The sequence below is a fragment of the Taudactylus pleione genome, unplaced genomic scaffold (genome assembly GCF_031769625.1).
Source record: "Taudactylus pleione unplaced genomic scaffold, aTauple2 ptg000070l, whole genome shotgun sequence".
In the NCBI taxonomy this organism is placed as follows: domain Eukaryota; kingdom Metazoa; phylum Chordata; class Amphibia; order Anura; family Myobatrachidae; genus Taudactylus; species Taudactylus pleione.
Window position 1 is genome coordinate 14,388,050 of NW_028284472.1, and position 27,203 is coordinate 14,415,252.

Here is a 27,203-nt window from a genome sequence, read left to right on the forward strand (position 1 = left end):
AGATGTCTGGAGTGCTGCACCACTCTCTCTCTGGCAGTATCACCAGAGATGACGTTGGTGAACAGCAGATTCTGTGTGGGGTTGGAGAGATCCTCCCACACAGGGTATTAATACTGAGTTGTGATACACCTGTGGGTGGCTTGTGGAGAGAGCTCAGGTGTGGGCTGGTGAGGAGGCAAACCAGTCAGGCTGCGCTTGTGGAGACAGTCTATGTGGGACTGTGGCAGCAGAGAACCCAGTGGAGCTAAGCAAGCCATTGGGGGCCAGGAGGTCTGTGTCTAGACCTTGCAGGAGGCAAGGGGGAACCATAAACCTCTCAGACTGAGTGACATTGAAGCAGCTGGGCTGCAGGCTGAGGTAGCCAGGGCCTATACCTGGAGCATACTGGCAGGGCCAGATTAAGGCTTGTGGGAGCCCTGGGGCAACTAAGTTGTGGGGGACCCCACCAAGCCACACGGAGCCTACCCCCCCTCCCCCTCCACACAAAGCCTACCCCTACCCCTCCTGATTACTTACCTTCTGGCTTTTTGTTGTGAATACAGCAGCACAGCCAGCGCTGCTGCATAGAGCGCAGAGCGCCTCCTGAAACTCGACATCAGAGATAAACGTCACGGACATGATATGTCACGTGATGCTGATGAGGGGACTCGGGACCCGGTCTGCGCTGTGTGTGCTATATATATATATATATATATATATATATATATACACACACACACACACACACGTGTCTGTTAAACACACACCCACACATATATATTATATATATATAATATATGTAGCAAATGTATATATTATAACATACACACTAACACACATATATACAGTATTGCCATTTTGGCTCCGCCCCTACTTCAGCCACGATAGCACTCGGGAAATTTCTCCATCAGCGACGCGTGCTCTAGTGGTGGGTGGAGGCCCCTCTGTGTGGGGGGGCCCATGGGACGACGGCCCCCGTCACCCCCCTTAATCCGGCCCTGCATACTGGGAAGGCCACCAAGACTGACTGTGTTTGTATAGCTGTGGCATCCAAGAAAAGCCAGGCTGGAGCCGGCCATAGAACACAGAAAAAAAGAGATTTGCCCCCCAGCACACTGCAGCAAAAACAATACTTAAATCCTACATAATAATAGAGATTTAGAGGTATTAGTTACATACATTTGCAAATATATGAATAAGCGCCAGGCCAATCGTCAAGGCTCCTCTATACTGGCGTCCCTAACATTAAGGGGTTCACGTCCGAGAAGCAAGGCACCCCAAAAATATTCCTGCCAAGGGCCATCCCCAGGGCATCACACGAAAAAGGTGATAGTGAAGTGTAAAGAAAAGATGTGTAAGGATAAATCAATAAGTGTTAATGAAATGAGAAAGAATTAAAATGACATAAATAATATACAAACAAATAGAGGAGTGATAAAAGTATTCTATGTTAATTAAATGGTGATGCCATGAGAAAGGCCCAGTCAGAACCCCCCCGGGGGCCCCACTCCCAAACGCTCTCCCCAAAATAATTATTGCTACATAATGGTAGCACACACTCTGGGTCATATACCGTATATACTCGAGTATAAGCCGAGTTTTTCAGCACATTTTTTGTGCTGTAAAAGTACCCCCTCGGCTTATACTCGAGTGAAGTGTAGCGCTGACCGGAAGGAGTTCGGTCAGCGCTACACAGCACAAACACACAGCCGCTGGAGGTGGCAGCTGTGTGTTTGCTGTAATCAGCAGCCGCTGAGAGTCTGTCAGACTCTCAGCGGCTGCTGCTGCTCCCACTGCGGGAGCCATCTTCCGCTTGGCCGTCGTTATTTGGGTCTTGAGCATGCGCACGACGGAGCTCCCTCCGTCGTGCGCATGCGCATTAGGGCACCATCGACCGGCTTGCGAGTGTCCTACGCTCGCGAGCGGGTCTGAATCAGGCCCTGAGTCCCTTGGGGACAAGGGTACCCAGGCGGAAGATCCAGTGAGTTTCTAATTGAAGCAACTTAAGTGATCTATTACCGCCACGGACAGATAATGGAACCTGGTCAATCATCCTGTACTTCAAAGTACCTTTTGCTGCATATATATATATATATATATATATATATATATCATGTTATGTATACAGATGTGTGTTTTTGTGTCGTCTGTAAATCTCTGTTGTTTATCAATCACATTGATTGTGGTAGAATTTCGATTGTACAGTCCCTGACCGTGCAGTACCTATAAAAAATGTATATTTAGCTATTTGATTATTAGAATTTTAAGTTATATGTGATAAGACATTGATACTGTTAATTCTGCAGTATTAATGAGTGGGTATTTCATTACTTACAACAGCTAAACCTTGTTGGGATTCTAACAGCCGGGATCCGGTGCACCGGCATCTCATACCGATTCCGTATAGAGAACAGTGACAATATGTTAGCTATGCCATTAAAGTGTTACTATTCTATTTCAACTGGATTGTGCTCAACATTGTATATGTGGGCTGCAGGGTAACAGCCTGTCAGCTAAACATAATTCGTAATGGAGATGTAAATATAAGATTAATTCAAGTAGGATTGGCTGTTGGTAAGGGAATTGGTATGAGATGCCGGAACTCGGGATCCCGGCTGTTATAATCCCAATGCAGGCATCCTGAAAGGGCTAGCATACCGACACTTGTTGGTCGGTATGCTAACCCTCCCCATCTCTCTACCCTACCCCTAACCCTCCCTCTTTGATGCCTAGCCCTAACCCCCTGTTACGGTCTCTAGCTATACCTTTAAGGTAGCCGTTAGAGTCCAGATAGACAGGAAGTAGAAGTCAGAACTTGCGTTCCTAAGAAGGCCGGTGGTGGAACAAATGATGCGGGGAGAGATGAGAATCTGGTTGTTGCGCTCTTTAAGAACCGATAATGCGGCTAATGCCGATGGTGCGGCCACTGGGCTGATGGTGTGGCTAATGAGCCGATGAAAGTGGCCAATGGGCCGATGTTGCGGCTGGTGAGCCGATGTTTTGACCAGTGGGTCGATGTTGCGGCCAATGGGCCGATGATGAAGGCCAACGGGCCTAAGTTGCGGCTGGTGAGCCGATGTTGTGACCAGTGGGTCGATGTTGCGGCCGATGGGCCGATGATGAAGGCCAACGGGCCTAAGTTGCGGCTGGTGAGCCGATGTGACCAGTGGGTCGATGTTGCGGCCGATGGGCCGATGATGCGGCTAATAAGCCAATGATGAAGGCCAACAGGCCTAAGTTGCCGCTGGTGAGCCGATGTTGTGACCAGTGGGTCGATGTTGCGGCCGATAGCCCAATGATGCGGCTAATAAGCCAATGATGAAGGCCAACGGGCCTAAGTTGCGGCGGGTGAGCCGATGCTGTGACCAGTCGGTCGATGTTGCGGCCAATGGGCCAGTGATGCTGCTAATAAGCCGATGATGACTGCCACTGGACTGATGGTATGGCTGATGGTACTGGAGAGCGACGGGTGCTGCAGCTTGAGGAGCCGATGACAGCACGAGGATGCAGGAGCTGTGATGATAGCCGATGTCCTGGAGGCGCTGCTGGTACTGCGGCGGCTGAGTGCCGATGATAGAACCGGGTTCAGACGGAGGCTGGAATGGCAGCGCTGCAGGAGTTGCCGGGGGAGTCGGTCAGGAAGCTGAGTACTCCCTCAGTGTCAGCCGACAGCAGACAGCAGCTGGTGCTGCAGCTAGGAGAGCTGGAGGCAGCACAAGGATGGCCGAGAGGAAGTGTGTCCTGGAGCGGTCGAGCAGTCGGAGGAGACACGGAGGACTTGTAGCAAGTAAGTAATGCTAACCATGCAGCAGAGCCGAGCGCTGAAGTAAACGCTATAGCCGGCGAGGCAGCAAAAGTTCAGTGAGTTTAAATAGAGGAAGGACTCATCAGGTGACATGGGAGGAACCCAGCCCAGGTCTCAGACGTCCGGATCTCCTGGGGGAAGGTCCAGTGGGAACAGGATCAGGAGCAGGAGAATCTTGAGCCATGTAGAAGTCCTGGACTGGACTTGTAACAACCCCTTCCCTAGTGCCTGAACCTAACCTCCCCCTCCTCGGTGCCTAACCCTAACCCTCCCCCCTTAATGCCTAACCATAATCCTCCCTCTAGTGCCTAACCCTAACCCCTAACAGTAAAACTAACCCACCTAACCTCCCGATACCTACCTTTGGTACCCCTGTGGTCAGGATGCCAGTGCCGAGCTTTTGACCAGCGCCAGGATTTTGGTGCCGGTAATAGGAGTGTCGGCATCCAGACCGTCGGGATGCCAAACGCATACCCTCGATACAGATGAGAACTTACAAGTGAATTAGGAAATTTTTCTCCTTTATTTAATATAGAAGTGAAACTCTATAGGGAACCTAATTGACAGCACAGCTAATTATTGTGACTTAAACAGAGGGAATGGGATTGAAATACCAGCGGCTCAAATCCCGACAGACGAAGATCCTGACGGGCGTGGGTAAGTATCCTAACCCTTCCCTCTCCCCCCCTAACCCTCCCTTAGGGGTGCCTAACCTTAACCTCCCCCCAGGGTTGCCTAAACCTAACACCCCCCTCCCCAAACCCTAAAAATAACCCTATTCTCCCCCCGGTGCCTAACCACCACTTCCCCTAACCTAACCCTAACCTTCACCAGGGGGTGCCTAACCCTAATTCCCCCTGAGGGTCCTTAAACCTAACCCCCCCCATCCCTGGGCTAAGTGTTATACTTACCCATCTGCGGACGATCGCGATGGCGGGGGGTCGGTGTTCCGGCGTCGGGATTAAGATAGGCATAGGCATTTTGACGACTAGCTTAAGACCCGCGTCAGGAAGGTCCTGTCGGTATTTAGACCAGCGGCATTGCGTCCACCGGTCTATTCACTACATCCCGAACAGAGCAATCCAAATATTCACGCTGTAGACAATTGTCCTGATTATGGTTCTGTCTACTCCTCTCTTTCATTTGGATAATGTCTTTGAAACTAAAGGGTACAACAGGCTCCCTCTGCATTATGGCTATTTCACACACGCTGGTTTTCACCGGCCGTCAATAAACAGGGTGTGTTTTTCGCCGTGTGTAAAATATAATTAAGTCTGGGAATGGATGGGTCCTTTCAGACGGTACGGACATGGTACGGTCGCCGTCTTACAGCCGGGAATATCCACTGACAAGGCTGGCTGCCATGCCGTCCCTGGGGCGTCCCTGTAAGGCAGTGGAGTATATGTTACAATGTTTCCTTCACACATGCCGGATTTTTCTGCGCTGGTGCTGCTGCTGCGTATGCCAAATACATTAAGAAAAAAAACAACATTAAAAACGGCTCAAAGCCGTTGTACTGTATGTGAAAGGCACTATTGGCGGAAATAAAATGGTCGGCTTCTGCCTGGTATTTTATCGGCCGTTGAAAACCGGCATGTGTGAAATAGCCCTGCGAGTAAAACCCACCACCTTGAATAAAATATTTGTATTTACACAAATAGGGAGCCACCGTAATAACAGTATTATTAGCGACCCTGCAAACACAGCACGCAAAATGAGTTTCATGGTGTTAACTAATTTTTAGGCGGTGGCTCTATTCTCTGTTTTATACTTTGGGAACTTCATTCGGTATCTGGACAGACACACTACATGCGTTGTGGATCAGTATTACAAATAAATACCAATGCTGGGGGCACAGTGGAAAGAAATATTTTATTTTCAAATTATTCTACCGGAGATGCAGACTATTTTACAGGGCGTTGGTTAGCTCCTTGAGACCCGTGTTGGTTTGTATTGGCTGGGGATATCAATGATAAATAGTGGGGCTGTTGCGGAACACTCATTATTTCCTGTACAATTTGAGAGAGCAGCTTTGTATAGCCATAGGAGGCTCAGTAGAATGGATTGCTCAGACCATTGCAAGTTCAAATTCCCTCTGTGATACATCATGGCCTATAATGGCGTGGGCTTTGTGGTTCATGGTAATGTATGAATGCACGGGTATGCTGCTAAGCTTAATAAACATGTTCCTGAGTGCAGGGCAACCTGTTGCACAACCTAGGGCAGAGGAATGAGGGGGATGGTGGGTTTTCTGCCTCTGTAGCTCCTGCTAGGGTGTGGATTGATAGACACCAGAAGGTAGAAAGGGAGTGGTCAACAGGGACAAAAGGTCAACAGAGTCTGTAGGTCGACAGGTAAATGGTTGACAGGTTCAAAAGGCCGACAGTGTGAAAATGTCAACATGCAAATGATCGACAGAAAAGATTGACACTTGTATTTTCATTTTAACCCTAATCCTAACCCTCCCCTGGTGCCTAACCCTCACCCTCTCACTATTGCCTAACCCTAATCCCAACCCTCCCCTGGTGCCTAACCCTAACCCTCTCACTAGGGCCTAACCCTTATCCTAACCCTCCACTGGTGCTTAACCCTAACCCTCTCACTAATGCCTAACCCTAATCCTAACCCTCCCCTGGTGCCTAACCCTAACCCTCTCACTAATGCCTAACCCTAATTCTAACCCTCCCCTGGTGCCTAACCCTAACCCTCTCACTAATTCCTAACCCTAACCAGCCCCTGGTGCCTAACCCTAACCCTCTCACTAGGGCCTAATCCTAACCCTCCCCTGGTGCCTAACCCTAACCCTCTCACTAGGGCCTAACCCTAATCCTAATCCTAACCCTCCCCTGGTGTCTAACCCTAACCCTCTCACTAGTGCCTAACCCTAATCCTAACCCTTCCCTGGTGCCTAACCCTAACCCTCTCACTAGGGCCTATCCCTAACCCTAATCCTAACCCTCCCCTGGTGCCTAACCCCAACCCTCTCACTAGGGCCTAACTCTAACCTTCATACTAGTGCCTAATCCTAACCCTGCTGTAACTATAATTCTAACCTTAAAAATCATGAAAAACCAGGAAAGCCATATTTCGATCTTTTCAGTGTCGACCCTTTCATGTCAACGTTTTTGACCATGTTGACCATTTAACGGATGACCTTTTGACCCGGTCAAACATTTACATGTTGATCTTTTGACCTGTCCCTTTTGTCTACCTTCCACTGTCTACTGTAGCTACTGTCTATCTTCTGTCTGGATACCCTTCTGGTAAGTAAGGCGTTGAGCTTCCTGCGTCCTCTCCTGTGTCGTCATGACATTACATGCGCTGAGGCAGCAGGGGGAGGGGGTCCCCCCATTTCATAGTAGTAAAACATTAAGGGGTCTATTCATCATAACTAAAAATTCTCTGGAGGTAACTCGCATGGAGTTCTTACCTAATTACCGGAGGAATTCATCATTCCTCCTCTCCATCAGTATCTATTCTGAAAATCTGTCATTTTTGCAATGACAGCTTTTTGGGAAATAGATACTTTTCCCTGCCTGCTCTAACTTACCGCAGCTGTAATCAGTGCCGCGCATGCGCCGTTAAATCCGTAAAAAGCAGCGCAAGCGCAACACTGCCTACAGCGGCGTTACTTTTTTTTTTCTTCTAAACTTTACTGTGTTCTGCTGGGAGAACACAGTATCAGCACAGCAGACGGAGGCTATGAAGGGACCAGAGCACCGGAGGGAGCAGAGGAGGACCTGCCCAGCTGACAGCGGGTAAGTATAACCCGCTATACTGGCGGATAGTAACACCATGATATTCCGAAAATACATAATTTTCGGAATTTGATAAGTAGCCTAATTTCCATATCCCCATACTAATGTACTAATGTATGGTTTAGTGAGGAAATCAATGCAGGCGGACTTAACCAGGAGATATCAGTGATATCTCCTGTGTTAAGTGTCTTCATGAATACTAAAATAACGGTGATTAAGGAAAATGTCCTTAAAAACTTTATTTTAGTGTTGATGAATAGGCCCCTTAATACCTAGAAATGACGAGTGGCATTTCATGCTTCTGTCTCATAACTAAGCTGTGTGTTTGTTATATAGAAATGGCACGCTCCATCCACCTCTCGCCTATGTGATGTCAATGCGCCTGAGTGCTCTGCGTTAGCCTATTCATCATTTTCTATATGAGTATCGTATGGATTGTTGATCAACAGAATGCAAATTATTGTGATGTTCTTTATGTTTAGATTATTTTATAAAAGGAAATAAGACATTTTCTTACCGATAGGACTGAAGATCATATCCTCACTAATGGCTCTGTCTTTCAACTTGTTGTAGACGACACATTGTACAGTTGTTTCACCACTGATAAACATGTCATACATATAACAAGTCTGTTCTCCATGCTTTGTAGAATTTGTGACTGTAATAAAAGATATACGCAGTAAGAAAATTATTTTTGTGCTCTCTGATTATACTATATTTCTGCTGAAAAGGTGAATTTATGGCAGTACAGTATTGTCATGAATTTTGGCATAGCTCACAAAATAACTGCCCCCACTTTCTGTAAGTCACGGCTGGGTGCACTTTTAGGGGCTCCTCTATAGCTGGATGCATTTTGTACCTTTTTTTAGCCTACCATAGCTATGTCATCTGAGACGCATTTCACACTTTTCACTGCTTGGGCTCAATCCAATTAGGTGCGAATGGCGAGTAGGTTTCTTGAAACTCCAATCCAATTAAAAATCCCTATTCGCACTACTTGCAGCGGTGGGGTGCGAATTGACTGCCAAATGAGATTTGCAAGAAATGCATGAAAATGTGGGCAGACCATCCTAGACCCCCAAAATGGATAATTTCGTTAGCAGGACCGTACAGAAGCTGCTTGTGGGCATTAGGAAGGTACTGTAGATTTTTAAATGGTGACAAATGGGTGATTTGCGTAGGTTTCTTTTTTTAAGTGCAAGAAAATTATAAAAGAAAAAAAACTTTTTTCATTTAATCTCAAAAAATGCAAAAAAAAGTAGGAAAAGGGGTGACTTTGGGGTACTTTGAGGGCACTTTGAAAAATTGTAAAACAATGATAAAAACAATTATTTTTCAACTAAAAAATTATTGTAATTACATTTGGGGTGTCTAAACTAACAAAAAAGTTGCTTTTGGGGTAATTTGAGGACAATTTTTTTTAAACCCCCCCAAAATTACATGTAATTATTGGACTAATTAAGCTAATTGGAAACACAGTGCCCCGATATTGCAACCTTAAAGTAAAGATTTTCCTTTCCATCTCTCACCCTCAGGGAGGTGTGAGTGGAAAGTTGCAAATTCAGTCTGACTAATTCAGTGCGAGTTGCTAATTGGATTGCAAAATGAATTCGCTATGTGAATTCGAAGCAAAACTAGCAACTTGCAATTTGCACCTAATTGGATTGACCCCCTTGTGTCTCGGGTGCTGGAACAGGGGTGGCCTGACAAATTACACTAGGGATGTGTGTAAAATGCATCCCATGCTGACCTCCAAACAGATGTATATGCAAATGTTTTAGTTATTTCGCTCAAACCATATTTAAGAATTGAAAAGTAATTTATTGGACATTGCAACATGCAGTGAGCCACTAAACCTCTTAAGAGAACAAAACTGTTTAAGAGTGACACCCGGTACCCGTACAGTCAGTGCATATACTGGGGACATCCAAAAGTGGTCCAGAGAATGAACAAGGTAGGGCCAAAACACGCAAATGAACAATGAATAAATAGAAAAGCAACAATCAAAATAACTAATACAGCACTTGCTGTTTCTCAAAGGCTGTAGAAAACAATACCGATATACATAAATATATAAAGGATGGATTATGCGCAATGACAGATCACACTAATTTACACATAATATTTACCAAATTAATTATCAAAAATTAGTGACAGTCTTACAAGAAGTAGATAAACATTGAATTATCATGAAAAATACTTATGGGCCGACTTCAATTAGAGGCGAAAAGCCGAGATCTCCGATATATGCAGGACGTTTTCGCCTCAATCGCCTGTTTTGACGCGATATTTTTTCTCCATGCGCGTCCCCGCTTTTCGCCCAAACACGGGCAAAAACGTGGATAGGCGAATGTAGTAAAAAGCGAAACTAGGAAAAAGGCCAGATTTTTTGGGGGGAAATCAGTCTGTACTCCATAAAACGCCTAACTGAGCCTGGGAATGCATATAGAAGAGTATTAATAGCCTTAATAAAAGTATGCATAATAGCAAAAGTGTTGAAAAATTACATAAAGCAATGTTTTTTTCTGAAAAATAAGTACAATAGTTAAATTTGGGGTACATGTAAATGGGTACTAGTATATTTTGATATCTATAAAGTGTATATTTAAAAAATCTTGAAAATACACCTGCTGCAGCCTCCTGCAATCCTAAAAACACCTGTCTCAACAATATAGCCCCCCAAAATACCAGGTCCCCTACTTTTTACCCATTTTCCAACACTTTTTTTTTCTTTTCGCCCCAAAAATGACATGTTGTTTTTTGGGTGATTTAAGTTTTTTTTTTTTTGGCCTTATTAGTCATTGGGGTTGTGTGCAAAGGGTATGCAATCAGGAAGCTGATGGTCGAAATGCCGACCGCCGACTTCCCGGTGACGCCTTCACTAATGATAGGCGTCAAAATCCCGACACCTATCATTAGCCCTACGCTGCGAGACTGACGCACGGCATACCGAACGAAGGTAAGCCGGGCAGCGGCAGTGGACAGCCACAGAGGGGAAGTGTTAGGGGCTCCTGGGGGAAACTTAGGGTTAGGCACCCCCCCGGGAGGGTTAGGCTAGGGGAAGGGGGGGTTAGGGTTAGGCACCCCCGGGGGGAGGTTAGGTTTAGGCACCACCCCGGGAGGGTTAGGTTTAGGGTGCGGGGAGGGGGGTTAGGTTTAGGCACCCCTGGGGGGGAGGTTAGGGTTAGGCACTTGGGGGGGAGTTTAGGGTCAGGCATCCCTAAGGGAGTGTTAGGGTTAAGGGAGGGGGAGGTTAGGGATAGATACTTACCCTGTCGGGATCTGGTCCTTTCTAGCTTCCGGCGATGGTATTACATCCGCCGGGCTGACGTCCGGCGGGATATAATACCGATTCCGTCCAAAGGGTTCTGAATCAAGTCCCAACATTTTTACCCCAAAATATGTTTTTTGCACTTCATTTCGCCTGCCTTTTGGTGGAGATACTTTTTTCGCCTGCTTTCTCCTATGGAGTTTTCACCTAGGCGAAAACGGCATGGAATTGAATAGGGCGATACTTTGTAAACAGGCGAAAAACGCGCATCGGCTAAACTTTTTTGCCAATCGCTGCTTTTCGCCTCTAATTGAATACGGCCCTTATTTGTATGAATTTCTTATGATGTCTCCGGAGTTTATCAATCACATATCAATAAAGAAAACTAAAACAAAATAGTGTCATACTGTATTGATAGATATTTTACCCTGTGAGATGTGAAAACGCCATGCTCAGGGGCGATGGTTAGAACCAAATTCTATCCGTTTTTCTACACAAAGTGAGTCCAGTAACCAAAGAGACATAGGGATCTATGTACTAAATATACAAAGGACTGGGAGCGCTGAATCGTATCTCAACAGAATGTATTCATTTAATAATGAGTTGGACAGGTTCCAATCTGGATTAGACCCAGAATTTAGCCGGCGCCGCCCCCAGGATTTTCCCAAGCCGGCACCGTTCACACTGCATAAACCCGTTTTTTCTGGCACTGAAGTGGACGCTTGCAGATGACGTCATCTCCAAGCGCCACTGAGGCCGGCCAGTCGGCAGGCATGCGGCACGATCCAGGTCACTGTGACCCGGATCGCGGCGTTTACACTGCAGGGTTTCACGGGTTATTCCCGTGTTAAACCCTGCTAGTTACCAGGGTTGGATTACCGGGTCACTCCACCGGGCAATCCAACCATCTCCCCTTTTACACCAAGTAGCTACCCGGGTTAACCCTGCAATAACCAGGCTTTTAGCTCTGGTGTAAAAGAGGTATTAGTAAGCTTGATCATGGGGAATCCTGTTCTTTCCAGGAGCAGCCTTCCCCTTATTTGGTGAGCTGCTTTATTGTTCCATTTTTTTGACACTACCTAATACAGAAGCGCCCAGTACATTTGTTTTTTGTGTATCTATTTACTAAGCCTTGGAGAGAGATAAAGTGGACGAATATAAAGTACCAACATCTTTTCACACCGCATAGTGGCCCTGATTCAGAGCCGGACGCTCTGACAGAGCGCTTGCTCTGAATCAGGGCCGTCCTTCCTAATTTTAGAGCGGCATCCTGGCCGCTCGCATAGCTGTGGCTGACCACCCACAGCTATAGCGAGCGGCCAAAAAGATGGTCGCGATGGTCAAGACCATTGCGATCATCGGGCTTGCGACGAGACCCTTGTGGTAGGGTCTCATTGCCGCAAGCCCTGGAGTGCTTTCGGCTCTATCAGAGCCAAAAGTACTCCCGCTGACATCACTTGTAATGTCAGTGGAGCCGGCCCCAGATGGCAGGCGTTCCCATGGGAACGCCTCCGTCTGGGCAGCCATGCCTCCAGCACGCCCACCAAATGGGGCGTGCTGTCACCCATCATTGTAAAAAAGCCAAATCCAAAACCAGTCACGGCAGGTTTGGCAAATCCAAATCCAAAGCCGGACGACGAATCAGAGCCAAATCCAAATCCAGCAAAAATGGTTCGGCGCACATCCCTAATGTCGACACATCATCAGGCAGCCATAGTTTTGGCTTTGGCTGCAGATAAGTTGTGTTTGTGACAGGCTCTATCTCTATTGGGTCTTTTTCAGTGGCGGCTTCAGGGGCTGAAGCACAGTCTGAAAGTCAAATAGAGGAGCCACACCAACTGCCAGTGAGTCTCGGCCGGTGATGTTTGGCAGTGTTTGTGGGGGCAGTTAGGATGACTCCCCTATTTGAATTTTGGACTGTGCTGCAGTCCCGGTCTTTTTAAGTTTACCTGCAGGGTGTTCCCCATGGGAAGAGTCCTTTTCAAGAACTCGGAGTGCAACGGTGGGCATCTCAAGGCTGCAACCTTTCCTGCTTGTGTCTGCCAAACTGATTTCTACCTTTGGTATTTTTTTTTCTCGCAGTTCAATCGGAACTTGGTTTGGCCGGTTCCCTCTCATAGCAATGACCAACTGCAACTTTTTATAGATACCACAGCTTTGGCTCCTACAGAGATGGTTCTTGGTGCATTACACCCTGGCCTTTGGAGTGAGTTAGGAATGGATTGAACAGGAATCTTTTACTTGAGCTATTTTGTGGAACTTTGGGGTGATTGCTTGTATGATGCAAGCATAGTTTTTTTGGTGTGACAAACTGGAGGTTGTTCAGGCCATCAATCTGCTGCGTGGACCTGTCTGCCTTGGAGGAATTGGATTGTTTTTGTGCCACGTTTTACATACTGGTGGTCATAGAGGTGGTAGCAGGCATCAATTGATGATTTAATTTGGGGGCTCTATGTCCAGAGGTGGTACAAATCTGGCCAACCACCTCCGGAAGGTCTGGGTCTCCTGGCATAGCTGTGCCTGATGCCCTTTTGAAGGGTGGTTTTGTGGCATAAAAAGTTATGGAGAACACAGCACGCTATCACGACCCAGTCTATCTTCTCCACACGCAGGTTTATGCTGGTGTGGAAAATGCGGAACCGGTTCCTAGTACCTGGCTGTTATATGGTGATACCTCGTTGACATTTCCTCTTTGAGCTACTGTTATGGCTCCCTGATCTCCCCATGAGTTTTCTGGTGTGGAAAGCTCTGGCTGGCTGAGCTAGGGTCATGACGTTCTCTGAAGACAGGCAGAGGCCTACTGACATAGGGTTGCTATTCTGTTTGCTTAGCACTCTCTTGATCGCAATTGTTCTGCTTTTGGGACATAGCTCTTTTAATTGGTATTTGTGATGGCTCTCCATGGTTGTTTAAGGTGTGTAAGCGGCCAAGTCAGCAGACGGACACTACGGGATGTGGGGTAAGTAGAGAGCTTGTTCTCTATGAAATCAGAAGCTCCAAGACAGGCCTCTTGGGTAGGGGTAAATTACTCTCCCTTTCAGCCTGCGAGGGCAGTCAGACCTGCCCGATGTACTTGGTTCATGCATATTTTGCTGTTCATTCCCATCTTAGCAGTGCTTGACTTCTCCATGTGATTGGTGAGCCAGTTAAAAAGAATCAATGTGGGTCTGTCTTCCAGAGCAGCATCTTCAATTTTGTAGTGTTCCCGTGCGTCGTGCCCTGCCCAATTTCTAAAGGGCAGAATGCGCCCTGCCCCTCTTGGTGGGGCCCTGCTAAAACAGCCTTCGGGTGCCTTCTCCACAGGCTGCAGTGTCCCGCGAGCTTGTAAAAAAGCGGTGTAGTGTTCACTGCCAGTGAATGGATGCCAGATGCATGTGACCGGCATCTACACTGTGTCAGGAGCGCTTGGGGGCATGTCCGTAAGTGCTGGGCATGCTCTCAAGAGTGAGGAAAAGGGGGCGCGTCTTAAAGACACGCCCCTTGTCTTGTGGTCAACCCCCTTTTCAGGCACACGCAGAAGTACCCCTTTCTAGGTTCAGCACCCTGCCCGGTGCTGGACCTAGAATGAACACTAATTTAGGCTTGTCTCCTGCTGAATTTGGTATGCATTGTTTTTGTATCGGTGCTGCCATGCCTTCTGCCTCTGTCGTTCTCTCTGTGTGGGATATTTCGTCTCTCAGCCATTAGCGTTTGAGTAGCTACAGTATAAGAGATAAATTCAGCCCGATAACTCACTGACTCCTTTTGATGAGATGAGCAGGGGTTTTAACTGCTCATTGCACTACCGTGCTGTACCTCAAGGGATTTTTTTTTTCTATGAGCTGGACCTGATTAGCTATTGGCACCGCCATAGGTTTTTTAATCTTTACCTTGAGTCTGGTCCCTGTCTCCTTCCTATGGGTTTTTGCTGTTTGTTTACTAATTTGTTGCCTTATTTTGGGTATGCTATCGGGAAGCCGACTGCCTAAATACCGGCAGCCGGCTTCCCGACTGTCATATCCCGGCAAGGATGAAATGCCGGGCGTCTATATGTAGACGCCCGCATTTCCCTGACGCCGGGAGACCGGCGCCCGGCATCCCGATCGTAGTGATGCCGGGCACCGCGAGCGGACAGCCGCGGGGGGGGGAGGGTTAGGTTTAGGGCTCCCGGGGGGGACTTAGAGTTAGGCACCCCCCCGGGAGGGTTAGGGTTAGGCTAGGGGGAGGGAGGGTTAGGGTTAGGCACCCCCGGGGAGGACTTTGGGTTAGGCACCCCCCCGGGGGACTTAGATTTAGGCAGCGGGGAAGGGGGTGGTTAGGGTTAGGCACTTAGAGGGGGGATTAGGGTTAGGCTCTTGGGGGAGGAAGTTAGGGTTAGGCTCCCCTAAGGAGGGTTAGGGTTAGGGGGGTTAGGTTAGGTTAGTAGATACTCACCTATCCACGATCGGGATTTCCAGCGCTGTCGGGCTTCCGCTGCTCCGTACTCTGCTCATGTCGGGCTGCCGCTGACGGGAATCGAACCGCCGGCCTATTTCATACCCATTCCTATTTGCCATACTGTAGGTGGATTTGATGTTTTGCACATATGGGTGATGGGGCATTTTTATATGTTTTTGTTGTCTATGTTCCTGCTACCCGGGAATTTTTTTCTTTTTTCGGGGGTTGACAGAATTTGTTGGCTTGGCTGTAGGTGTTGAGATATAATGTGCTTTACCATGCACTTTCCATGATGGTACTTTAGGGAGGCTTCAACACCTTACCAAGATGGCTGCCATTTGTCACTGTGCTAGAGTGCCAATGTGGGACACAACATGTTCAACTGAGCTCCACTGAGACCCTGCAGTCACAATCCTGGCACATGGGATGCAGGAAATTAGAATACCGGTGCCGGAATTCCGATACCTGTCAGAGTCTCAGTGCTGGCATCCCGACCACTGGCATCCCGAAGGTAAGTAGCGGGGTTAGGGTTAGGCACTACGGGGAGGGTTAGGCACTAAGGGGGTGTGGGTTAGGTTTAGGGTTTGGGGAGGTCATGTTTAGACAATAGGGGGGGGGGGAGATTAGGTTCAGGCACCGGGGAGGGAGGGTTAGGGAGAGGAGGAGGGTTAGGATACCTACTGACAGGTGTCAGTCTACTAACCCTGTCGGGATGCCGGCCCCCGGAACTTTAACCACTGAGATTCGAAGCACCGGCAGCCTGTTTCCACCCCATATCTACAGTATACCTGCTATCACCGCTTGTATATACATCAGTAGTACCCACATACATCACCAGCTTGTGCTCTGTATGCTCCGCTCAAGCTCTGCTCCATCCAGAGAGCATGCAACAGTGAGTACGGCTGTATAAACTTACTATTACTTAATTAACCACACTACTAATTAAGTCCTGGTTTAGTGACTTTGAGGAACTGCTGGTGTATACTATTACTCTGCTTATACCATCGCCAAGTAGTACACACATATTCAACAGTAGGGGGCTCTGTTGGTTTGCTTTAGGGGGATGGCTGACTGCATATTTGGGGTGTGCCTGGGGTCCTGATATTGCATTAGGGGAAGATGGTAATCTGTAGATGGTATAAAGCTGTTTGGGTGTGCTCTCTCATAAAGTTGCCTATTTTTAGACAATACCCTACTGGGAGTGACAACACCATCCACCCCAGTTTGTCCAACGTGTAAAATTGGAAGGAGAGTTGAAAAACAGCGAGTAGGCTTCTGTGTATGTTTGACCGATTTAACACCACACTGTTGTCTGTCATTTTTTATGATAAAGTGTATAAGATATATATCATGCAGTAGAGTCACAGGCAGGATTGGATTAAGATTTGTGAAGTCCCAAGGCAACTAAATGTGGTGACACTGCAATAAACTTGTCAATAAGATATGCTGGCGATGTTATTAAAAAGTATAATGCGTAAACACTCCCAGTACCATAAATGTATTACAAACTGTAATGCCCCCAGTTCATATTATGCTACACAGAAACCCCAGTTCACATATGTCATGGTGCCCCCTAAACTAGTCACGTAGCTATGTGTGGGTGTCCCCGTACAACCACCCCACCTGCCCTGTTGTTAATCTGGCACTGGTCACAGGGTTATCAGTCGTTAGGAAGTTTAAGGGGGATATGTAATAAACATATTTATCTAATGTTTACAGCATAAAAGCTGGAAAATTTGATATTTATGTTTTCTCCATATTTAAGTGCAGTGAAAAGTATGGAGAAATTTATGTTTTCTCTAACTTTTCACACTTTACTGAAATGACAGTTTCTGCCATTGTCACCAATGGGACTTTTCTCCAGATCATATCTATATAACTGTGTTCGCAGATAAATATCTAATTTTTTTAAACAAACTTATCACCATCTCCAGATGGTGATAAGTAGCCTTTCCCCTCAGTAAGTGAGCTGTCAGCACTGCATCCCCATACACATATACTGTACTGGCCTCTGGGCCTGATTCAAAGCCGGACGCTGTGACAGAGCGCTCTCTGTGAATCAGGGCCGGCCTTCTGTTTTTTTAGAGCGGCCTCCTGGCCGCTTGCATAGCTGTGGGTGACCACCCACAGCTATAGCGAGCGGCCAGGAAGATGGTCGCGATGGTCAAGACCATAGCGACCATCGGGCTTGCGACGAGACCCTTGTGGTAGGGTCTCGTTGCCGCAAGCCCCAGAGTGCTTTCGGCTCTAACAGAGCTGAAAGCACTCCCGCTACATTCCCATACACATATATGTGGTGATAAGTAGCTTTTTCCCTCAGTACATGAGCTATCAGCACTACATTCCCATACACATATAATGGGCCTCTGTACCAGATGGTGATAAGTAGCCTTTCCCCTCAGTACCTGAGCTGTCAGCACTACATTCCCATACACATATAATGGCCTCTGTACCAGATTGTCACAAGCCATGCAGGGCGAGACAAACACCGTGCAAGTATTCACTGAAACTCCTCCTACCTCCTGTCCATCATGCCGGGATTGATCTGAATTGGCTCCTGCATCTATTTCTTCCTGGTGTGAACGCTGCTCCAATGCCGGTGATAGCCTTTCACGTGTTTCCTGTTCTAAGCGTATCCAGTCGAGTTCCCAGTATCCAGTCAGCTTTGTTGTTTCTGCCATTTGTATTATCTAGGCGGCACGGTCCGCATTTGTACTACCTGCCGCTTGTGTCATCTTGGCGGCACGGTTTGCATTTGCTGCCCTCTGACGTTTGTTTCATCCAGGTGGCACAGACCGCACTCAGTGTCCAGAGTGCGCAACCCAGTATCCAGCAGCTTGTGTCAACCTGGCGGCACAGGTTGCACACCAGTGTATGCGATTGTGTGTACTGCCGCTGTCATCCCGGCAGCAGTACGCGCACCTCAGCGTCCTGTGTACGCAATCTTGTGTACTGCCACTAGTGTCATCCCCGCGGCACTAAGCGCATCTCAGCATCATCTTGCCAAGTCTATCAGCCCTCTAGGCTGCTGCACAGCTAGAGGCTGCTACTCTGCCCATGACGTCACTCCCATAGTGCCCTGCGGGACCCGGAAGACCGAGGGAGCTACATCCTCCGGCTGCCGCCGGGGGTTTGAATAGGTGCCGGGCGCCCGCTGGTAACACACTCTGTGGGCGCCCGGCAGATGGAGGTGTGACCGCACCCTCCGTAGTTACGGGAGTTCGGCCACTGAGTGGTGTAACCACTGCCCCCATCGCCCCCAAGCTACCCAGCGCCTCCAAGCCACCGCGGGGGCTGCGGGGGCAGTAGTTACGCCACTGCATGCAACAAATATATTGACGCTGAGGGGTAATAGTGTGGAAACCTATTGGAGAGACCAGGGATTAGAAATCCTACAGAAATATCAAGACTGGATTGCATGAAATATCAATTGAGTAATATCTGAATTGTATAAAAGTGACTATATGATCATATCATTTTTTAATTATTTTTTTTTAATAATCTTTTAACGGTTTTGGGACAGAAAACTGAACCTAAAAAGAGCGCTTTAAACCATTCTTTATTTTGTCCGTATATAGCCCCCCCCAGCAAACAGCAGAGGACAACCCCCACTTTCCCCTTCAAGTTCCAGGACACAGTGACAGCAGCAGCAGCAGATCCCCCCCCCCACTATACTCAGGGCCGTAGAGAGCCTGGCTGGGCTCGGGTAAAAGAGGGGGTGTGGCCTAATCGTGGGAGGCTTGGCGAGCTGCTGTGATGGAGAGGGGGGAAGCGACGCCGGGTAAACTGTACCCACTCCCCCCCTCTCGGTGCCCAAGACTTTGCTGTGACAGTAGCGCCCCCCTCCCCTTTCTCCCAGTATACAATGCATCAGCAGCTTGGAGAGAGACGAAGTTACAATCAATCATCAGCTCCTGTCACTTTACAGTTAGGAGCTGATTGGTTGGTACTTTTTCTCCGCCTACTTTATCTCCTCTCAGAGGCTTAGTACATAGACAGACCCCACAGTACTAAAGCAGAAAGTACTTTCACCATCACCAAGAGAAACAGAAAATGAGGGGCAAAAAAATAACACAAAAGATGGTGAACAGGGTAAGGAGTATATAATTATTTCTTACCGAGTGTATAGTTATTGCCATTCCAGAAATTTATGATATAATTAGCATCAATTACACAGCAAGTCAGGCGTTCAATTCCTCCAGAAGCACTTACATATGACTTTAGGGGGTAGACTTGTATTGCGTCAGTGTGATTGCGAGGCAAAGCTACAATCTCTATGGTTATAGTAGTATTGCTGGTCTGACTGTTATGACGGACGATACATATGAAGGTGCCTTTGAAAAAAAAAACCACACAGGTGTGAAAATGACACATGGGACACTATCACTGTCATATATTGTCATATGTTCTGCTCCAGTAAATCTACATAGGATTATAGACTTCTAGGAAATACTGATTTACAGACAGAGCACTAGATTGAGTTACCATCAATAGGTGAGCGCTAGTCTCACTGCGCTGCACTAGCCTTGCAACAACAATTACGCTCCCACTCATGCAATGACATTCCTGTGCGATGCCCTTTGGCAGCGGGGCGCCCCCTGTGCAGTAACATTGTCATATGCCACCCGTAGCTTCTGCCAGTGGCACCAACTTCCAGCAACGCCTTTGAAAGTATAAGATAGCCAAGACTCTGGCACATGGTCTACACATGGCATGAGTGGTGGAGGGGAGCACTCTGCAGCACAGTGTGTCTGTTCTGGGTGCATCAGAGATACGCCACTGGCTGTAAACTCATAAAGAAATGACACCAACAATTGTGTACATGGAAAGTGGCCACAGCAATAATGATTACATCAACAGAGAAAGGACAGTGGGCCTGATTCAGAGGCGCTCGTAAGTGGCCGCTCGTTCGTAGTCAGTCGATGTTGTCCAACCACGCATGCGTCAGTGTAACAGTGTGCATGTGCGTACGTCTGATTGCGGTAATTTTTCAGTCGATCGTAGACACAGCGGACAGGAAGTGACATGTCAAATGTGATTGACAGAACTGTCCGTTTTGGGGTGATGACGGGGGTGGAGATGGAAAAACGCAGGCGTGTCGAGGCGTTTTTTGGGCGTACATAAATTATCTTATGCGAGCGCCAAATGTGAATGGAACAAGTGATACGTTACTGTCTCATACAATTTCCATTAAGACTGCTCGCTCAGCTTGTGGTCTGGTATAGTCTACCACAATGACGATGGTCTCTTCGTACTTCCCTGGGCTCATCGATGGTGTAGCGATTTATCATTTGAGGCCACAAAAACAAACATCTTTTAATTGCAAAACTGCTTGTAAGGTGTTTAGCAAATAGACCTTTTTTAGTAGCTAAAAACCGAACGCAGGTGAACTACTCAGCTGCTAATTTGTGGGTCCTACAATCAATTAGCTAACAAATGTTTTTTTTTTTGGGGGGCTTTTAAAATATTTGTAAGTGTTTCTTTTTTAGGGAAACAATATTGTACGCATGTTTGTTTTTTTTCATAATTTTTTTGGGGACAACAAACCATTCGTCCTCTTGTTTTTTGCTAAGTGTTAATTAAAACTCATAAATTGTTTTTAACCCTTGATTTTTTTTTTTTAATTAAATGTTTCTATTTCCGTTGTATTGTTTCTAAGTTTGTTTGAGAGATTACCTTTTAACCAGTTTTGGAATAAATCACCAATAGAATTTTGCAGATTTTGATCATAATTTTATTAAATGATTGTGTCCATTTTTTTTGGTTTTGTTTATTTTTTCCATAAACATATTTTTTTTAAGGTAAAAAAAAATCAAAATGATTTGGGCCACACACACACAAAATAAGTGGCATTTGAACTTTAAAAAAAACCCAAAACATAAAAACAATTCACAAGAAAGGAGAGGGAGGTTGTTGTCATTAAGGAATATGGGGCAAACACAGAGATGGATTGTGGGGTAATTAGCCAGTGCTGTCATCGCCTTTTAGGCCGTTTGGCCGGGGGTTGGAGGTTGGAGGTAGCCGGAACGGGGCCGGGAGCTCCTTCGGCTTGCCTGGCCAGAGGCAGATGTTGTGGCCTCTGGACTAGGCATAGGGCTAGGCACATTTGGAGGGATGGAGGTGGAGGGTCCTGATGTTCTGGCAGGAAGGGAGGCCGGCTCCAACATGTGCTGGCGAACGAGCTGCTCCAGGGCATTTGCAATTCGTACGTTTGCCCCAGTATTTTCCGCCAGGGCATTTGCAATTCTCATGTTGGCCGCAGTATTTTCCTCCAGGGCGTCCGCCACCCGTAGCAGATTGGCGTCCATCCTCAGCAGAATCTCGGTGTGCTGATCCGTTTTAACATTGAGATCAGTGAGGAGGGCCACTGCCTGCGAGGGGGAATGCCCTGGACTGTCTGCCACAGGGTCCCCAGCCGGATCTACTGCTTCCTCCCCTGCAGAGCCAGAAGAAATTCTGCGGCCAAAGCTCACCTCTGGAGCAGACTCATCCACCTGTGTCTCTGTGAGAAAAAAGAGAAAACAGTAAAATTAAAATCTAGATATTTTACAAAACACATTTCTGAGTTGTTAACATTACAACATTTACCTGGGGCAACATGAGGAGCCGCAAAATCTGGCATGTCGGTATCCATATTCGACACGCCAAACACCTCCTCTTCCTGCACACACCCCTGGGAAAGCTCCTCCAAATCCGTGAGCTCAAGTGACACAGGGGTGGGACCCCCACCTGTTCCCCCTGCATGCCTAGCCCTATCAGCCAGTTTTTGTTTAAGCTGATATTTGAAGTCGCTCCATCTGTTGGTGAAAAAGTTGGCATTATTACTGCAGTATTTGGACCTGTGAACACTTTTTAGTCAAATGTAGTTTTTACGTACCGGCGTTTGACCTCCTGGGTTGAACGTTCAAACTCACCCACCCCATTGACAGCACTGGCTATGTCGTCCCACAGTTTCCATCTCTGGGTTGCACCCATATTCCTTGGTGCCTGTGCCAGGTTGTCGTTGCACATTTGCACCAAAACCTCCATCTCCTTCCTTGTGAATTGTGGCTGCCTTTTTTTTTGGGCCTAGTTTGCCTTCTAGGCCCAGCAGCCTCTTCCATGGCATCCTCCACACCTTTTTTTTAAATGGTTTAAAAAAATTTAAAGTAAAATGTTTCAAAATGTAATGTTAAACATAAGCATTTTCCCATAAAAAAACAAATACTTACATGGCGTCTCTTGGCTAGTACTTTGCTGCTCTGTACTCACTGTCTTTTTTCAATGTAGCAGACCGATTTGGGCCTTCAGTGACGTTTTTATACATGCGTCAGCATTATTCGGCCGCATCATTCATTGTGCGCTCCTATTGTCCATCCTTAATTTGAGCGGGAAAATAAAGCCTATTTATGGCTTGGTGTGACTCCATTCGAGGTGGCATTTTTGGATTGTTGGAGGAATTTCGGTGTAGTGGTTGGTATTTTGGTTAGTGTAGCGTGAAGGAGTTGTTTGTATTTTTTTTAAGGAGCGTTTTTGTATTAATTTTTTTTTTAAGTTAGCAGTTTTGCGTATTTTTATTTGCTATTTTATTTATATTTTTGAGTAAGTATTTCCATAAATCCCCAAAACATTTATTAATAATTTTTAGGAATTTTTTTTTATTTATTTATTTTTTTTACAGTTATTTTGGCTGGAGCCCAAGTGACCTTTTAGAACTTCTTGATATTTGTCTGTTTTTGGTAAGTGTTTTTGTTTTTATTAATTCACAAATTAGATGTGTTGGTCTTAGCATATGTTTCGCTAAGTAATGCGTGCTTGTTCTGTGTAAAATCATGTCTTAAGTCTAAATGTAGCGTACTATTTTGCAAACTAATGTTTGCTTGTTCTGTGTAAAATCATGTCTTAAGTCTAAATGTAGCGTACTATTTTGCGAACTAATGTGTGCTTGTTCTGTGTAAAAGCATGTCTTAAGTCTAAATGTAGCGTACTATTTTGCGAACTAATGTGTGCTTGTTCTGTGTAAAATCATGTCTTAAGTCTAAATGTAGCGTACTATTTTGCGAACTAATGTGTGCTTCCTTCTCTAAATTTTAGACAACTATATTTGGTGTAATTCCTAGTTTATAAAATTAATCTTAAAAATATTTTCTCCTTTTGAAATGTAGTTGGATTTTCACATGACATGACCCAGGCCTGTAAGAATCTTTGGTTTTCTTTGAAAAAATAAGTTTATTTTTCTTACCACATTTGTCTAAAACAATAACTACCTGGCTTAACATTTCAGGTTGATGTTGGTCGTATTATATTGGCCATGGTTCCAGAACCTGACCAACCTCAACTTCGTCCCAGGCGTAGGCCTCGTAGGCGTGCAAGGCCCCAGATATATAGAACACGTGTCACCCTTTTTGGAATGCCAGATGATGTGTTAAGGCGCTACCGTCTGCCGCAACAAATCATCATAGACACTCTCTCATTAATAGAGAGTGATCTTGAATGGCAAATTGACAGTCCTACAGCAATACCACCACTTACGCAATTAATGTCGGTGTTACATTTTTGTGCCTCAGAATCCTTTCAAACCACCGTGGGAATAGTGGCAGGAATCTCCCAGTCCTCCTTTTCAAGGATCCTGAGGGCAGTGATGGATGCACTTTTTAAACACCTCCATCATTTTATTAAAATGCCATTGGATATGGGTTCCCTTAATGTGGTGAAGGCTAATTTTTACCAAATTGCTGGCTTCCCACAATCATAGGGGTTGTGGATGGCACTCACATACCACTTCAGCCTCCAGCAAGTCTGGAGGCAATATTTAGGAACCGCAAGCACTCTCATTCAATGAATGTAATGGTGGTATGTGATGCCTCCCTCCAGATCCTGTCCCTGAATGCCAAATTCCCAGGCAGTGCAAATGATTCCTTTGTCATCCGGCAATCAAGGATTTGGCACAAATTAAACAACCTACAAGCTGGTGATGCGTGGCTTCTGGGTAAGTTGACACCTTCTGTTGAAACCTATGCAAAGCTTGGTACACAATGGTCCTGATGTTGTTTTTTATATTTTCACAGGAGACAGTGGTTACCCTTGCACGCCCTGGCTGCTCACTCCTTATTTGGTTCCCACACCAGGGCCACAAAGTCAGTATAATTCCGCACTTACAGCCACCAGGCAGGTGGTGGAGCACTGTATCGGCCTTTTAAAAGGCCGATTCAGATGCCTCCACCGCTCTGGTGGCGACCTCATGTATTTGGCGGCTATGGTTTCGAAAATTGTGGTCCTGTGTGGGATATTTCACAACATCGCCATAAGGAGTGGTGTCTCAATGCAGCCAGAGGATGCCTTGCCTGAGGACGGCCCCCCCGAGTTTGTTCGGAGGTCAGTATGTGGGGGGACCATACGTGATGAAATTGTTGCAAGATTTTTTAGGTAATTATTTCCACAAATTAATTTAATTTACACAATGTAGACATGTAATAATTTAATGTACACTTTTAACTTTTTTTTTTTGTTGATTTTGTTTTATTCCCTAAAATGATCATAAAAATCCATGCATACTACCTGATCAACACAAATGACTTTATGTGGACACATTGGATATAACTTCGGGAACAATGATTTCTTCTCCTCATTTGTGGATTCATGTTGGCATGCTACTTCTTCAAACAGTTCCTGATTCTTTTTTTGGGGAGGGATTTTAGTGTGGTTTGGACTTTTGAGTGTGTTTTCAATGTGTGAATTTATTTTGTCGATTCACTTGGTGTTTAATATTTGTGTGCAATAAATGTTATTTTTACGTTAACCAACCATTTCCTTCGTAAATTACAACCAAGTGTAACCTGCTCAAAAAAATGCAAAAATGCGTAATGCCTAATACTGTAATTTCTTAATTTATAAACTTTTGTACCCTGCTTTGTTGCTAAAAACAAACACCAAAGGTATTATGGTGAATCAATATGTTTTCAATTCTAGGCCTAAGCAGGTAGCTTTCATTTTTACATTACCCCAAAAAATAAATATTCAATTTTTAACGTTAATTCTACAAACCTATTGGTATTGTTATGTGTTTAATTTGCAAGCTTACATACTTACTTGACCTTTCTACAAACAAATTTACATTACTTCAAAACACAGGGACAAATAGAAGACTTATGTAAGGTTCAACAATCTAAGATTTACAGAAAAGGAATGAGACTTAAATAATTCCAACAAAACTTTATTTTTTTTAATAAAATTTTTGGTTATGCCAAAAACTTAGTGGCGCAGGAGCGCACAAAGGTGGTCCAATGCCACCAGCATGGCAATTACATGGCCCCGAAGACCAAGCAATCCTGCATTAATTTCCTCGTGACGCCTCTGGGCCTCTGTGGGGAAAAAAAATGTGCTGATTACTAAAATAACACCTTCATTTAGATTTTAAAAACACCCAAAAAATTCTGGCTATACTAAAAACAAACAGCAGTTACAAAAACATGTCCAAAAAAAAAGGAATGCCAAACAAAAAGATTTCAAAGAAATAAGGGCCCAAAAAGAAGAAATAAAAAAAAAACATATGTATTTAACCTAAGCAAAACTACGACATTTGTTGGTACCGTAAACAAGAAAGACACAAGTGTGAGTGTTTGGACATGTGTCATATGTGTAAGGGGAAAACATCCTTGACATTGTTTCACAAAGATATATATATAAAAAACATTTAAACTACTTTACTATTTTGAACTGCACAGGCAAAAGGACAACATCAACCAAATGAAAATATTTTCCTAAAAAAACAAAAAAACCATAGTTAAAAATGTAAACATACCGGTCACACTGGTGACTGGGCCTGGAGCCCAGAATTCCTCCTCAACTGAGGTGGGCCAGTGCCTCATGGAAGGAGGAGGGTTTATGTTGGCCGAAGTGGAGGGTGAGGAAAAGAGAGGGTGGGTTTGAGGGGAGGGGGAAGATTGAGAGATGGAAATGTGAGGAGAGGGAAGGGACTGAAGGATGGCAAGGTCTGGGGTGGAGGGGGAATTTGGGGAAGAGTGGGCAGGGGATGTTTGGGTGGGAGTGGGGGATAGGGGACAAGACACACGTCTGCGATGTCTGACTATCCGCTCTGCCCCTAAATGATGGAGAAAAACTATTTTAATTACCGAATTTTTTTTAATAATTTTTTTTGGCCAAAAAAGAAGAAATAAAAAAACAGGGCTATACTGTAAACATGCACACGCAGGTATGTCCAAAATAAACCAACAGGGATATACTGTAAACATGCACACGCAGGTATGTCCAAAATAAACCAACAGGGATATACTGTAAACATGCACACGCAGGTATGAGAAAAAAATAAAAAAATAACACAAAAACTTAAAAACATACACAGAAACACTTACTTTGCACTATCCGGAGACGCAAAAGGGCCAGCAGGCGTGGGGATCTGCGCCTCAGATCCGACCACCTGCGTTCCAACTGCCCTATATTTCGGCGATAGCCAAGGGAATGCAGGCGGTGGCGCACCTTCACGTAGGCCCTCCGCTTGCGTAGGTTGGTGATGGGGGGCGGATGGTCCGTTATTCGCTGGTCCATCACCTCAGTGAGGACCAGTAGCTCACGCCTACAAAAAGCGGTGGCTCTCATGATGGCAATGATTTTTTTTACACAAAACAGTTTTAATAAAGGTCCTAGAAAAAATTTGATTGGCTAATGTACTTTGTAAATTAACAGGAACAATTTTATTGGTTATTGTATGAGTCATGTGACCTACACCCTCACAAATATAATGTGAGTTATGATAGGCTTGATGCAGTGACATGCGTAAGCTAATTTAAATATAAAAATTAAAGTATTAAAATCTGTCTATAAAAAAAAACGCAAAACAATAGTAGCATTCAAACAAACTATTAATTTCGAAAAACCATCCCCTTGGTCAAACCGTACGTATTCTGCGGAAGAAATTACACACACTAACAAGAATAAAGTTTATTGACATTGAAAAAAAAACAGGATTGCAAACATA

At 45.6% G+C, this 27,203-nt stretch overlaps 1 protein-coding gene across 1 annotated transcript in view; it reads right to left on the reverse strand.

Annotated features, from left to right (window-relative positions):
* LOC148533788 (adhesion G protein-coupled receptor F5-like) overlaps positions 1-27,203 on the reverse strand; it is a 481,437-nt gene that overhangs the window by 44,930 nt on the left and 409,304 nt on the right. The window contains exons 10-11 of the mRNA XM_088467202.1: positions 19,348-19,563; positions 8,060-8,200 (exon numbers count right to left, since the gene is read on the reverse strand). Of these exons, the coding sequence (XP_088323328.1) occupies positions 8,060-8,200; positions 19,348-19,563 (357 nt within the window). The remainder of the gene's footprint in view (positions 1-8,059; positions 8,201-19,347; positions 19,564-27,203) is intronic.